The sequence below is a fragment of the Anastrepha obliqua genome, chromosome 3, assembly GCF_027943255.1.
Source record: "Anastrepha obliqua isolate idAnaObli1 chromosome 3, idAnaObli1_1.0, whole genome shotgun sequence".
NCBI classification, from domain to species: domain Eukaryota; kingdom Metazoa; phylum Arthropoda; class Insecta; order Diptera; family Tephritidae; genus Anastrepha; species Anastrepha obliqua.
In genome coordinates, this window is record NC_072894.1 from 107273540 (window position 1) to 107289963 (window position 16424).

Below are 16424 nucleotides of genomic sequence, written 5' to 3' on the forward strand. Positions count from 1 at the left end.
TTTGATAGCGCTAAAATCCTGAGAAGTGTGATTAATGTCTAATTCTCGAAAATTGATCAAAACATTATAAAAAAACTTAATCAAATCGATGCCTCGACGATTTTAACAAGTTATAATCCAAGGAGGATCCAATACAAATTATTGCTAGAACAACAACAACTAAGCTCCAAATTTTTGCCATCCTGAAAGTAGCCGAATAAATAATTGAGAGGAGATGGGTTTTCAGTGACAGTCAGGCTACACTGGAAAACGCGAAGCAAACCTCAAAGGCTGTTCAAGATTGTGAGAAGAAGCTTAATTCTGTCGGAAGACAGAATAGGCTGGTACTTATATGGGTTCCAGGACACTCCGGGGTGTTTAGAGCCAATAATCGGAATCAGCTCCGCAGGAATCATGAATTGGATAAGCGATTATGTATGCAATTTACATAAAGAGCGATGGTCCGGTCTAGCACACTGCAGAACTGCAAAGTGTTTTGTGACAAGTCTGAACAGAAAACTGCCAAACTTTCTGCTAAAACTTAGAACGAAAACCGTTCGGTTGATGGTCGGTATTATTACAGGACCCAACTCTGACCCCATGAGACCACCATTGGAATCATTGAGGACCCAGTGTGCCTATCTTGCTTGGAGGAGGCAGATAGCACTGAACGCTTTCTCTGTGAGTGTCCTGCATTTGCTGGAGCAATGCTACGAGCTTTGGGTTCCCATGTCGTGAGAATGAGTAATATTCGTAAACTGGAGGATATTTACAGATTTGCCAAAGAATCTGGAAAATTCTCACAGGACTAACTACCTTTGTCTCTGTCTCTATTCTTTCCTATCTCTTTCTCTGATAATTTTCTTTTTTCCTTCTTGACTATCTAGCCTCTTTCCAGAGCTCTAAATTCAATGGGCTTTTTAGTCTGAATGTTTTAGGTGCCACCAAATCTCTTGGCGCCCCTTGGCTCGACCAAGTCAAATTTCAATTTCAAGCTCCAAATTATAAAGTAACTCCGAGAATTCTATTTGTTTATTTGAAATATAATAATATTGGTCACATACATACTTTTTTCGTTCTATAGATTTTACTTTTCTTAATAATTTATTTAAATTTTCTTGAAACTCGTGCTCATTGCTGGATATTTATAAAAAATTGATCATTAAAAATATAAATTGCCTAAACCGATAATAAAAATCTGGTTGCTCTTATAACTATTCCGTGTGGTGTACTGACTTTATTTTGCACCTCACTATAATTAAACGATAAAGTTTTGTTCTCTTAACACCAGGTGTTAGCTTTCATGATTAACTACCTAAGGCAGATTACAATATTACTTGAGTAATTTATGATTACAGCTTACAACCGAAATTTTTGTCTACCCATTAGCAGCTCGTTTTCTATTCCATCCTCACTTTTTATCTAATTTTAAATGCAGATTCAAACACTACTTGAATTCAAATTAAATTCAATTCAAAAACTTCTTGTGATCACTCGGCCTGTTTTTAATGCTTTCATTTTGTATGTTTATATGTATGTATGTGCGTATGTACATGAGTGCATATTTGCTGTCAGCAAGAAACCAGTTTGCATCACTCTTACCTCGACGCAGAAGCACGCCAAGCCCAATGTCTCAATGTCCATGTTGATGTTTACATCATTTTGTTTTTCGTTGTCACTATTGGCAGCTTCCATCAACAACAATTGCGAAAAATTAAAAGGTTATTGACTTCGTTTTATGGCCGACCGAAAAGTGTAGAAACTAAAAATTCGGGCAAATAGTGTTTTTGATGACTTTTGTTAAAAATAACGTCAAAATATTAAAGAGTAACGATTGTAAAAGTAGTGACATTAAGTTTTATTTAGATTATGTATATGAAAAGATTCCACTTAAAATTATAGTTTGCTCTGAAATTCTTTAAACCAAGGTGCCCTCGCACGTAGTAAGTAAAACCCTTTCAGAAACTGGTAGCACTTGTCCATGCCACGGGAACATCATTTACCCAGTGACAAATTTATGATCCTAATTAAGAGGGCTCAACATCATGCTATCAAGGGTCCCGGCAAAACTAATATCTCTCGTACGCGCGCACTACATGAACTTTAAATGCAAGATTTTTCACAATGGTAATCTGTCGGAAAACATACCCACCAGTGCTGGCGTATGGCAAGACTGATTATTGTCTCCTTTATTATTTTTAATTGTCATAATATAACAAAAAGCTGTATTGAGGGGCAGAGAGAAGAGGTATTTATTGGAACTTGTATGAACATCTCGAAGGAAAACACCCCGATATGCAGAACAAAATTGACAATCTGTCCTCAACTTTATTGAATGCAGGGCTAAAAATAAATCAAGAGAAAACGAAAGCCATGAAAATCCGATCCACTAACAGCCGCTCTCTCCTCTTAAATAGTGATCACATTGAGAACGTTAACACCTTTACCTACTTGCGTGGTATCATTGCCGCTGAAAACAGTGGGAAATTAGATGTTATCACCAAAATAAATAAAGCGAACGGCGCTGTATGCACAGCTTCGAGCTATCTGATCTTCGCGCAGCCTCGGCGTACATACAAAATCACTGATCTTTAAGACAAATGCACTATCAGTACTCTTGTATGGAAACCTGGCTCACAACTAATTGTATCGAAAACCAAATTCAAAAATGTGCGAACAGATGTTTGCGCAGTACATTGAAGATCTGGTGGCCCAACACCATAAGTAACGACCATCTATACGAGTGGTGCAAAATCCAGCCGGTAGCTAACATGATAAAACTGCGAAAGTGAAGGTGGATTGGGCATACGCTTCGCAAGGACCCAAATGAAATCTGTCGTCAAGCACTGGAGTGGAATCCACAAGGTGCTCGCAAGGTTGGCCGTCCAAAAATATCTTGGAGATGAACTGTCCAGCAGGAAGTTCAAACGTCAGGAAAAACTTGGAACGGAATCAAGCTTCTTGTAAAAAATAGAATCAGATGGAGGTGTTTTGCTGAGGCTCTATGCTCCAGTGGGAGAAACAGGAATCGATGATGAATATCATGTAGTGAAGCGAACATTCCACATAATTTGTATGGGAATGCTGCTGAAGTGATAGTCCTTGGCCTGGTCTGGGCCATATGGGTAACGTAGAACCAGTTGTCGGCGAAATAGAGTCGAAGAACTCGAATTGCTTCGAATTACTTAATACTACCACAATTGCGTATTGTGTATCGGTAGTTGGCTAACATGGAGTACCGCTGCCCTTGAGAGGCTACATAAATTCCTCGAAAACATAGGTGGCGGAATCTGCTATCCCAGGACAAAAATTTCGGCGCTGATAGGCAATGCCAGCCAACTTAAAGTGTAGATATGCGACATACAGTACTCCCTGGATTATCCGTCAGTCAATGTAACCCAGCTATGACGGATAATCAAAAATGACGGTTAACAGGAACAAACCTCTAGATTGTGTACAGAATCGAAAAGTACACTGAAATTTTGAGAGAAATGAACAAACGGTAAAATTTACATGCATTACATGATTATAGGTATCATTATTTTATTACGAGTTTAGTTTGTTTTTGAAAAGAATTCAGTTAGTGTCTTTTGCTTTAGAATGACTTGAGTTTTATTCTTTGCGAAAAGAAGAAATTGGCGCAAACGAATCGTGTCAGCCAAGCCGGCTTCATCTTGCATTTCATACCAGGCGATAAATTTCTCTAAATTTGATGCAGCAATTTTGGCTTCTTGTCTTAGAAAGGAAGCAGTAGGATTGTGACCATTTTCATTATTGTTATCTGTTCCATCGTAATCATCATTATTTTCTTCTTCATCATTCACTTCATAAGTTATTTGTTCGTCAGTCAAAAGCTCATAACCACAATCATTTTCGTCACAATTCAACCATTCATTGATCGTTTCACTATTTTCCAATGACAAAGCCGAAGATGTACTAGTCACAACATCAGCCTGTGAGACATAGTCACTGTTATTCGAATGCGATTCTGTATTTGGCCATAGTTTGTTCCAACATTTTTCCAATGTTGTCGACGATAACTCAGACCATGAATCAGCTATATTATCAATTGCGTTTTTAATGTTGTAATTCTTCCAATAATCTGCCAAATCAATATTCTCTTGCGAAACGAGGTTCTGAATAAATTTTTTCCGATATCGACGCTTTAAAGTTTCAATTACTGATTGATCCATGGGTTGTAGACCTGCAGTTGAATTCGGTGGCAGGAAAAAACAAAAAATATTACCATCATCACTTTTTAAATCTTCAACTGGATGTGATGGGGCATTATCCAGAACCAAAACTACTTTCTGTGATAATCCTTCCGACATTAAATAATTTCGAGCATTTGGAACATAACTGTTCATGAACCAGTCGCGAAAAATCATTTGATCCATCCAAGCATTCTTTTGAGCATAATAAGCCACAGGAAGAGCATTCATGTTTTATTTTGTGCAACAACGTGGACGTTTAGTCGTATGAACTACAACTAATGGGAGCCTATAACCACTTGAATTTGAGCTAACCATCAATGTTATTCGTTGCTTTTGCATTTTCCATCCAGGTGCATAGCTATTCACACAAAAATCGAGTGTCTTTTTTGGGAGTGCTTTATAGTTCAGACCCGTTTCATCAGCATTGAAAACTTGCTACGGGTAAAACCATGATTTTCGACGAAAATTTTGAAATTTTTTGTGCATTTGAAATCCTTCGGACCTCCTAGTTTTTCATTAAAAAATAATGCCTTTTCTTTCAATATTTGACCAGATAATGGAACGCCTTTGCTCCGAATTTGATTAAACCACAAGAATAATGCTTCATCGACTTTTTTATTTAATGCCTTTTTCATCGTTTTGCGTTTTTTTGACTGACCTCCCAAAGATTCCATCGACGCAGCATATTGTTTGATTTGAGTGGCATCTTTTTTAAAATCTTGAATCGTCGTGCGTGGAATATCATATTTTTCAATTAATAAAACAATTGTTGAACTTTTTTCTATTTCGTCAATAATTTTTAATTTTGTTTTAATAGTGACCACTACTCGTTTACGCTTCGGTATTCTTTTATTGTTGAAGGTTCCATTTTAAATGTCTGCTCATCATGAAATTCAAATCAAACTGAAAATCTCATTGTACTGAATGTCACATCGAAAAAGAATTCCAAGAATTTGCTCTGCTGTGTTCACACGCATTTCTATCAAGCGAACGAAAACAAAAGAAAATCAATGAATAAAGTGAAAAACAAAAGTATTGCGCGAGGAGTTTTGTTCCAACATGATTTCGACCGTTTCATGACTATTATTGCAATATGTATTGTGGAAAATCTTAAAACGGTGACGGTTAACAGAGGTGACGGATAACAAAGAGACGGATAATCCAGGGAGTACTGTACCTAAGTTTGCGTCTAGAATTAAATTAGGGTCCAACTATTGCTAAGAGCATGTCGGGATTTTCCAATAAGGGGCAGCCAAGGGGATAGCACTCAAAACTCTATAATCATTTGAAGTAATATTATCTCAAGTTCAAGTTCAAGTCAAGGACGTCAAAGAAGGGGACGTCAAGAAGAAGGACGTCTGATTTTTAAGCGCGAGAGAATCTGGCAACTACTTTAACAGGCCCGAACTCTTTTTGACGGCGAAAAAAAAAGCTCAACAATAAAGAAGAGGTTAAGAGGGATAAGTGAATAAAGTAATTGAATTGGCTAAATTGAATCGATGCAGAATTGACACCTAGAAAGGGTTCACGGCCTAGTGGCATACTTGCAGAGCCTTCATTAGCCAGCTTATCAGCTAACTCGTTCCCTGTAATATCACAATGTCCGGGCACCCAAATAAGACTAACTTTGTTGTGTCTTGCAATACTGTTCAGATTTGTCTTACATTCACCGACTAACTTTAAAGAGCAGCGTGGGTTAGTAAGGGCTTTAAGTGTAGCTTGACTGACACTACAAATTCCAATACTGCTACCCCGACACTTTTTTTATTAACCAGTATGCAAGTTCAAGATGGCATATACTTCCGTAAAGTATATACCGTAACCATCTGTCTTGTGGCATAGACGACCAAGTCTGGTATAATCTCAAAAGGTAGAAGACCTTATTAAATGCCCAAAGAATTGGATGTTTCGAAAAGCAATCGACCAACGACTCATGTTTTTTGCGACGTTTCTTTGAATGTTCTGAAAAGATGCGGAAAAATTGTGCCTTCGTGCGGCCAAAAGAAGAGCTTAAATGAAGTATTGTGAAGAGAATAGAGCACAGAATAGATCTTCAAGTGAATACATCACATAACGGCTCATGCTACTGCCGTTAAATTATTGTAAATATTTTTTTTTCTTATTATTACAATAAATAAATATCAAATTTTCTATATTTTTCTTTTATTTGCAATAAATACTACTACTACATCACATAATATCTATCTACATATAAATGTATCTAGGTTAAACTCTTAGTGCATGTGAAGACGTCTGTCCTAGCAACAACCACATCCCTTTATGACCCTTATATCTCCTCAACTAATAGGGATAAAGGCCTCTGATCTAACCCCATTGACATAACTCTTGCGTATAAATAGTAATTAAAAATTTTAAGAGCCAAGGAAGAACTCAGAAGTGAAGAGCGACGGCTACGAGTTGTAAGCTGGTACCAAACTGTGAAGCTGTTTGACGTATGTAGCTTAACCCTTACTTAGAGGGTATAATCAAAAAAGATTTATAAAATATCTTATGAACCTCCCTAAAGACAAACTGAGAATACTTAATGCCATTCTTACTAGACACTGCAGACTTCACAGCTAATTGCTCAAGCTCGCGATATGGTCAAACGGCTTCTGTCGTTTCTGCGACCTATCCTATTCGCGATTGCGATGCCATAGCAAGAAAGGGGGTAAACATCTCGGCTTAGTACGATCGCAAGAAATGCCCATACGCTCAGCTCGACGCACCTCCTTCCTAGGTTTATTTAGGGAACTGGTTTTGGATGAGGTATTGTGATGAGAAGAGGGAGCAAACATTTTAAGGGCGAAGTGCAAACATCTATTTTGTTCCATGACGTTCTAAAAAGAACATTACTGATATCGTCTGTCCGGTGTTGATAAACGAAAAAAATAGCTTACTTTCACTTTTGGCCCAATATGTCCAGAAACTTCAGAAACCCATAAAAATTATCTTTTAATCTCATTTCCACCTCATTCAAGTTTTCACTTCCTAATATTTTTTTTGGCTTGTGGTTGATGACTAATACCAAAAAAAAGTCCGATAAACATTAGAATTGTGTTCTTTTTTATTTGCCACTCACTGGGGTTATCTTTGGCAAAATGTTAAAAACAAAATAAGAGCTCCGGCATGAATTTTGATTATCGTGTTTTAAATATAGTATACATATCTATGTACAAGAGCCTATATTAATTGCTTTGTGGACAACGTGTATAACGGGTGATTTTACGCGTATGGAACTTTGGATAGAGATATCTGTCAAACTATCAGATGTTTTTGGCATCTCAGCGCGCCCTGGCAAAGTTTTGCCCTCAAACAGAGATTACGAATCGTGCAAATTCACTTGCTAGGCACCAAAACTTACAAAGCACTTCGCCCGTGAAGCGCATATAGGTACGTCGAAGGGGGTCAAGGGGATCCCAATCCTCTCCCATCGCGAAGAAAACACCTCACATGTCCCTTGTCTGGCCAGCTCATCTGCCTCAGAGCCTCAGAGCCTTATGTCAAAGAATTCGGATGCAATCGAAAGTGAGACAAGGAGTCCCCTGATGAGTTTCGAATGCATCATCATTGACCCGAGGGCCCTAATTGCCGCTTGGCTATGGGAGAAAATATTTACCTTCTGATAGCTGATAGGCTACAGTTATTACGCAAGTAAGTAGCCCATCAGCTGCTTTTTTGATTGCGGCTATCTCTGCTTGGAATATACTGCAGTGGTCCGGTAACCTGAATTTGAGTCTGATGGGGAGCTCCACGCAGAATACTCCTTCGTCAACTTTTCCTTTCAACTTTGATCCATCCGTGAAGAAGTTCACCAGGCCCTGTCTCCAAGTGTAGTCCCTCGTCCACGGCTCTCTTAATAGAATGTGAGTGGAGAGTGTTCCGCTTAGACTAAGTGAGGATGCACATATATCCGTCGACAGCGGGACGAACCCAAAGTGTCTTAGGATACTTGAGTGTCCATAAGTGAGGTCGAACCCATATCCCGAACCCCTCATTCTGATTGCAGTACGTGCAGCGGCAATTTTTCCTGCGATGTCTACCACATTTAACATTGCGTTGAGCGGTAGAGTAGGTGTAATTCGACACGCCTCACTGATTCCAATGAGTGCAGTCCTTTGAACACTCTCCATCTTCAACAGCGATGTAGTCCTCTATAGTGAGTTCCAGCAGACTATGACTCCATATAACAAAATTGGCTTTAAATGGTATTATATCGCCAAAATATGATACAATCAATAAGCGAAATACCCCATCTTTTGGCAATAGCGTCCTTGCACCCCTACAGGGCGAATGTTGCCTTCCTTATGCTCTCCTCAATGTTGGGCTTCCAATGCTGGGCTGGGTCCTTCACCTTGCCAGAAAGCACTAACGGAGCGCCCCCTATTGAGGAAAGTTTAGCTCTGAGTATTTTATATTTCCCCGTGAATAGGACGAGCTCTGTCTTGGGAGGAAGGGTAGTACAAAGTTACCATTTGTATGGAGTGAAAGAAATCCTCAAGCGAGCCAATCCGAAAAAGCTTGTGGGGTTATATCAAGTCATTCAACTATTTATCTACGATCGCCGATTTAGAAGCTAACATTCGGTGCTTCATAAGAAATAGTTGAGGTAGCCATATTCTCAAAGCTTTTTATTTACACTGAATGCCATACAAAATATTAGTGAAGCAAAGCCAGAATTTTAAGAGTCAGTTTTTTGGTAGAAAAAATAAATTTCATACCACAAAAAACACCCGTTTTATTATTTCTTTCCTTATTGCAATTCAAAGTTCTGTATCAGCCGCGAAAAATTGTACCACAAACAGTTTTTCTGTTATCGCCTACCGCCGCACATTTCTTGTTTGCCAGTATTGCTAATTTTTCAGCCGCTTACACACGCACAGCACCCAGCAATACGCGCTAGTGACGAAAGCAGACCACGTGCGCTCATTATATGCATGTGTGAGTATACGTATACATTCAGAACTTTTTTATCTAGACGTCCATTTTCACAGGGCCCTGGGATATTTTAAATATTTGGGTTTAAAAAATACAGCGAGCCGCCGAAAAGATTGTTCAAATTATATTTTTTTGGACTTATATCGGCATTAATAGGTCATTCTATTAGTTTATTGTCAATATTCGATTAAGAAGATCTTTCCAACGATATTTTGGACATCAAATTCTGAATTATTGAAAAATTTATAGCACCAAGAAAAATTTTTGTGGTGCTTGCACTATAACATTTTCGAAAATATTTCGGTATGTGCAGGACATGATAATGATACCCATACGCAATTTTTTTTAGATAAGTATACAGATATGACCACCAGCTCCTCATTTTTGTTGTGAGAAAAATGCATGTCGACATCTATGAACCGTAGGAGTCTCATTACATGAAAATGTGTCTTTACTTTTATTTAGGCAGGCATAATGAATTGAAAACTTTGAAGCTGCTTCTCTCGACATTTTGGTTTTTTGGATTGCAGCAAATGTGGTTTACGTGTCTGTGATTTGTAGTTTATTCTCATACAAATTCGTAAATTCTTCTTCTTCTTGATTTGCGCAATAACCGCTTAAGTGGTCCCGGTGGTCTATAGTGCGAAGATTTAGGGTATTTTCAGGAATTTTATTTACAATAAAAAAATGAAAAACGATATTTAATTTTTTAGGTTTTTTATTGAACTTCTTTTACATATAAAAATGAAAAGAATTTTTTTTAAATTTTAATAATTAAAAAAATTGCGTTGAAGTGGGCCCTCCCGACAAATTGCACCTGGACGGTGTTGCCAATTTTGGCTCTTTTGTTTATCTTTAACACAAGAACAAAAAAAAAAATATTAATTAGTGCGACTGTAACTATGGTCCCGCTACTAGAATAAAACAAAATGGCGCGGTTTTGAATTTGACAGTCTAAAAATCGTTTTTTTTTTTCAGTTTTTTAATAAAAAAAATACGAAATAATTAAATTAATAATAGGATTATAGTACGGGCGATAGCCATAGATGTTGTGAACAACATATTAAACGTATTAGACGATTCGGTTGAATAGTTTTTTGTTTTGAGACAACACCAGGCCGAAAAAAGTTGTTTCGAGATAAATGAATTTAAAGTTTGAGGTACTGGAACGCGCGGACCGCTCTTTATCTAGCTAATTGGCTGTAGAAGCTATAATATTGGAAATTTTCGCATGAAAACTTCACAGTATATTTTTAAGCTACTAAACTTTCGAAATATCGGAAAAATAAAAAATCGATTTTTTGAAATTTCTAGACCCCCTACGCGATTTGACTGAGTTTAATAAAGCGCGCCATTCGTTTCTTTCTCGTAGTAACCGGCGCCAGTTGGAAACACCAAGCGAAACCAAGTCCTTCTCCACTTGACTTTTCCAACGCAGAGGAGGCCCTCCTTTTTCTCTGCTATCATCAGCTTGTACCGCATCGATTATCATATTCTCAGAGCCAGAGGGTTTGTATCCATTCGGATGACATGACCCAGCCAACGTAACCGCTGGATCTTTATTCGCTGTACTATGTCATGTCGTCGTAAAGCTCATATAGCTCATTGTTCCATCGCCTCCAAAAATCTTCTGCAGAATCTTTTTCTTAAACACTCCAAGTGACGCCTCATCGGATGTTCTCATCGTCCAAGATTCTGCGTCATTAGAGTGTTAGTTTTGAGACTTTTTCAAGTCTTGGCGTGTTGTAAATTCCTAAATTACAGCACACAAACACTGGTTCCAGAATTTTTCGATTCGGTCGTTAATGCCGCTGTGGCAACATTTTATTGAGTGATCACCACAGCAACGGCGACTTACAGCAAACACATGCGTTTCAAAGGAAAGTCCGTGAGAAAATCTATCTCCGTAATAGCACATATCGCGCTCTAAAGTCGTGAAATTTTGATGTTGTGAAATAGTTTCTTCAGGTTCTGTTCCAATTCAAAATGCAGAAAGTAAATTAAACGCAGTTTTTCAATTTCCTGCATTCACTTTCCCCACCTTCTGATGTATGCCTTGATGTTTTTCCTTTAAATCGAAATTTTTTTTCTTCACTCATCTTATAGTAAATCATTTCAAGAATGGTGTGTCAAAATTTTAAGTGGATCGGAGCAGAACTCTCAAAGTTATAGCCTTTGTAGGCACTCTACCTCGAATGCGGAGCATCGATAATTTTTCAGAGTCATTTTTTCAAACGCGTTTTTCCCGAAACGACTTCTTAAAAGGCGGTGCCAATCACAACTCCGAAACTATTCAACCGATTCTTTTCAAATTTGGCACACGTCTTCTAAATCAAAAATACCTCCCCCCCCCCCCACTGCTTTTTTTTTATTTTTATTTTTTAAGGTTGTTTTTCACTTACAAATATGGCGAAATTGTTCGAGAAAAATGCTCGTTTTACGTTTTTTTACCACCAAAACTACAAAAATGAAAAAAAAATAAAAATTTATTAATGGGGGGGGGGGGGGGGGGGGGGAGCATTACGTCATACTTTAACTGAAAAATTCGACTTTTTTAGTTTCAGATGATTCTACGACGAATGCCGATTGGCACCGCAGAGCACCTCTCGAAAAACATATCTCCAAAAAAACTCTGTCATGGGCTTATTTGTCAATATTTTATTATTAATATTTTTTAAAAACTTACTGAAAAGATGTACAATAACATGCAACTGATTTTATTAAAGTATCTTAAGCCATATTTCTGTAAAAAATTCAAAAAAAAAGTGCTTTTCTTTAGCGCTAAACCCTACCACCCCCTTAAATGGTTAAATCTACACTCTTAAGTGGTCATTAACGGGGGATTTACTTTTATAAGAAGCTTTTCCATGCTAATATAGAATTCAAAATTTTTGCTTTTAGGTCTGTTGATGAAGCAAATAATTTTTAACGATTGCTAGAAATGATCAAGTTTTGGTGTTTATGTATCCAAAAAACTTGCAAAGCAGGGTAAAGTAAGAGACCAAAATGACATTTCATTTTGAGGGGAAGTTGTACGTTTTAACTGAATAAACTTTTATTAGTAAGAATTCGCAATTTATAAAAACAGCTGCTCGAAATGTAAAAATACACACGAATTAAAATTTACGAATTGAGTCAAAGTGCGAAATTTAAATAAATACGGTGTACGGTAAATATATTATATTTTACAAAAAATTTATAAAGGTTATTTGAAGCCATGTAAATATTAAATGGGAATCGGTCAATGATATAGAGGTATGCATGTACTTCTGAACCACAGCCTTCATATACCGTTGCTGCAGTTTCGGAAATACAAATCGAAAACATTGAAGGTAACTTTTGTGTTGTTTTATGCTTGTACTTCTTGGTTATTAATTAATTTGACAATATACCAGGTTATTCAATAAGTTTTGCGGTGCGATAAGAGAGCGTATTGCCACTAGCCTACATTTTTTTTTGTTATGTTGGTACACTCTTCATATGAACATACACATATGTGAAGTTTCATTTCAACCTCTCAATTCATTCTTTGATTACAAGCCATTTAGTACCGACGTGTCACAGTAATTTCTACAATGTAAAAAATCAAGTATCGTTTAAAAGCAAAGAAAATTTATGAACGTATGTTGAAAGTGTATAAGGACTTTTCGCCATCAATTAGTACAGTAGAAAGATAGGTTGCTGATTTTAAACTTGGTCGTACAAGCCTCGAAGACGATACACGTCAAGGACGTCCAAAAACATCGTAAAAATATACATAAAATCGTATTGGAAAATCGTTAAGTGACTGAAAGAGATTTAGTAGAAGCCCTAGGCATCTCATCTCATCCCAATATTTTGACTGAAGTATTGGGTTTCAGAAAGCTGTGTGCACAATGGGTGCTGCATTCGTTCGTTTTCAAAAGGACAAAGTGCATTTTGTACATCAATTCATCACTATGGGTGAGACGTGGGCCTATCGCCATGATCCTAAATCAAAACAAGAGGCTAAAGAGTGGTGTGAACCTGGCTCTTCGGCTCCAAAATGAGTTCGTGCCCAGAAATCGGCCAAGAAGGTGTTAGCATCACTTTTTGTTTGTGGATTACTTGCAAACTGGTAAAATTATAAATTCTAAATATTATCGTAACCTTATAGACCAACTGAAGGAAACCATTTCAGGTCATGATCAGTTTGCAAAAGAAAAAAAAGTATTTTTCATCAGGACAAGGCGCTGTGTCACAAGAGCATTTTGACAATGTCTAAAATGTATAAAATAAAGTTCGAATTGTTGGAGCATCCACCGTATTCACCAGATTTAGCCCCTAGCGACTTCCATCTGTTTCCAGATCTAAAAAAATGCATGCGTGGAAAGCGTTTTTCATCAAATGACGAGGTCATAATAGCTGTGGAAAAATATTTTGTGGCCCTTTCATTTTCTCACTTCAGGGATGGAATTCATAAATTGAAGTCTCGTTGGAACAAGTGAATAAAGTGTACTTCAAACCATAAAATTGTGTTTTTCTTATCGATAATTTTTACATTAAAAGACCTACAAAGACAAAACACCTACAAGTAGGTGTGACAGTCATTAAAAAAGCTTTTCGTGGCTAACGTAGGTATTGAATGCACGATCTTATTATTTACTATCACGCGAATCCCACTTACAATATAAGCAATACTCACTTTACCTGAAATTTTCAAATTCAAATAACTAACGGTAGATTATCGAAATACGAGTACATTTAATGTGGCATAAAAATGTACTACTTGAGATGCTCGTAGAATTATTTTTGATGTCACCGTCGACGGTTTAGCGTTAGAAAATTCAAGTGCATTAAAATATTGCATATGAATTTGACTTATTTGTTTAATTAAGTTGTTTAATTAATTGCATTTAATTTGAATGCGTTTAGATAAGACAAACTACTATGATTATTCAATTGCCCTTCATGTTGAAAAAGCACGTAACGGCTGCTGAAGCATTGGAATGAGTTTTGTTTTTTACATTACTCTGACTTCTATTGTATTAGGAGATGAAATGTCTCGAGTATTTGATTAGTTTACTGTTTGGCCTTTAAAGTTTAAGTACACTTCTGCTTTTATGCAATATGTACTCAAGTATTACGCCCACCTGAAATTGACGCAGGCACCCGCACATGCAGGAGCTTAAAGAGTTTTGTTTTTACGAGTGTAGACTTTTCAAACAAAAAACAAACATGAAAATACATTGACGCAATCTGTTATAACACTCTTTCAGGCAGCTGGTTCCATATATCAGCAATAAGTCAGTCAGTCAAGCGGTGACTTGTAGATAATTTAATATTTAATTGAAGCGATTAGAGATCATAAGATCAGGAAGCTCGTCTTTAGGGTGGCTTCAGGAGGCATTCTCGACACCTGCTCTTCTCTGCTTTTCATCGAGCTCAGAAACCCGCCGAAGCAGCCCGGGATATTTTCGACGTATATAGAAAAGGTGTCACAGGCGAGTCTGCAAAACACGTCTCGCAGCGGAAGGCCTTCTGAACACGATGAAGAAAGCCGACTTCAAATTATGGTCGAAATGTACGTCAAAGCCGAGAGTCAAGACGGATCTTCATCCAAAGAAGATCATGAAATGCGTTTGGTGGTACTGGAAGGGCATGATGCACTGGGAAATTCTCGACCTCTACATTGCCCAGATACACCACGTGAGTGAGGCTATTCGACTGAAAATACCTGATCGACATGGTTAAACTCACACTCCTTCACGACAACGCCAAGCGCCATGTTGTACAAGTCGTCAAAGCCGCACTCCGAGAGCTCGAATGAGAGGTCCTTCGGCATCCATCGTATTCTCCGAACCTTGCACCGACCAATTACCATCTTTTCCGCTCCCTGTCAGACCATATGAAAGGCGTTACCTTCGATAACAAAGAGGACCGTAAAACTGGCTCAACAACACCTCTTTGACACCAGACCAGGCGATTTTTGGCGGAACGTATAAACAAATTGGTCGAGAGGTGGGAAGATGTTGGAAACAGCAACGGCGAATATATTAGCATACCAATACATAGGTCTGGAAGCAAGGTGGATGTCCCAAACTTTTGCACGATATGCAAAATCTTGTATAATCTAAACTCTTGAAAAACTGGATCATGATTTGGTTCTCGTCCAAATTTCAGATATCATAACGCCTTATAAGCATGGCTTTATTAAGAGTAGATCTACTCTGACGAGTTTATTTTAAATTTATATTATGTCTATTCGCATATTTTGTCTCGAAACAATTTGAAATAGGCCAACAATGCGATGACATATTCACCGACTTTTTGGAAGCGTTCGATAGAGTCAGCTATAGAATCCTACTTAAAATACGGGGTTCAATTGTTAAGCTTACTTAAGTGTCTTGCATTTTATCTCACAGATAGAACTCAATTCGTTCGTATAAAAAATATAAATATTCCAAGGATTCTCTCCACTTCTGTGGAGCCTGACCATCAATAATCTTCTTTAGGGACTTGAAAAAATAGGAGGTAGGATAATTTCATATGCCGATGACATTTAATAGCAATCTCGGGCAAACACCTTCCAACAAAAATGGGGTCCGAAACCCAGAATAATCCAGTGTTGTACACAGCAATAATTACAATTAATAATTACGTTGACAAGGTCCAAAGACTTGCATCTGTCTTACACCCGCGGCAAGGTCGGCCTCACCATATAAAGCACTGTATGCGATATTAAACTTCCTTCCGGTAGGCCTGCAGGCAAGGTACATTGCGCACAGTGCGGCAATAAGGCTGAGCACTTTAAGTAAGTGGTCAAACACAGACTATGGTCACGGTAAAATCCTGGATGGCATGTTGGGGCTTCCCGGAGAGGTGGACTATACAGTCCCACCTATATTTGCCATTGCAACGTTCACGACCCCCCTACTCTCGAGGGAAGAGTGGGAACGGGACGAGGTAAGATAGGGCGAGTCCATCCATGTATACACAGATGGTTAAAAGCTGGAGGGCAGGGTGGGCGGAGGTGCATATTCCGAGCATCTGGGGATCTCCTTCAATTTTCGGTTTTCCGACTACTGTAGTGTCTTTCAGGCTGAACTGAGGGCAATAATGAAAGCCGTGACACTGGTATAGTATGTTGCGATACCTGGAGACGACATATACATTTTCAATGATAGCCAGGCGGCAATAAAATCCCTCAGAAAGCAATCGACAACGTCCAAGGTAGCCATGAAAGGCCGCGCATCTTTTACGGAGATGGCTGAGTCATTTGTGACATTGAGGGTAACTGCAGAACCTATGAACTAGCGCGACTCGGCACCAAAT

At 38.1% G+C, this 16424-nt stretch overlaps 2 protein-coding genes across 2 annotated transcripts in view; one reads left to right on the plus strand and one right to left on the minus strand.

Annotated features, from left to right (window-relative positions):
- LOC129243012 (sodium-independent sulfate anion transporter) overlaps positions 1-16424 on the plus strand; it is a 46711-nt gene that overhangs the window by 1592 nt on the left and 28695 nt on the right. The window lies entirely within an intron of this gene.
- Positions 3534-4421, minus strand: LOC129242147 (jerky protein homolog-like). The gene has a single exon (XM_054878710.1). It carries the CDS (start codon positions 4419-4421, stop codon positions 3534-3536), a length of 888 nt encoding a protein of 295 aa, XP_054734685.1.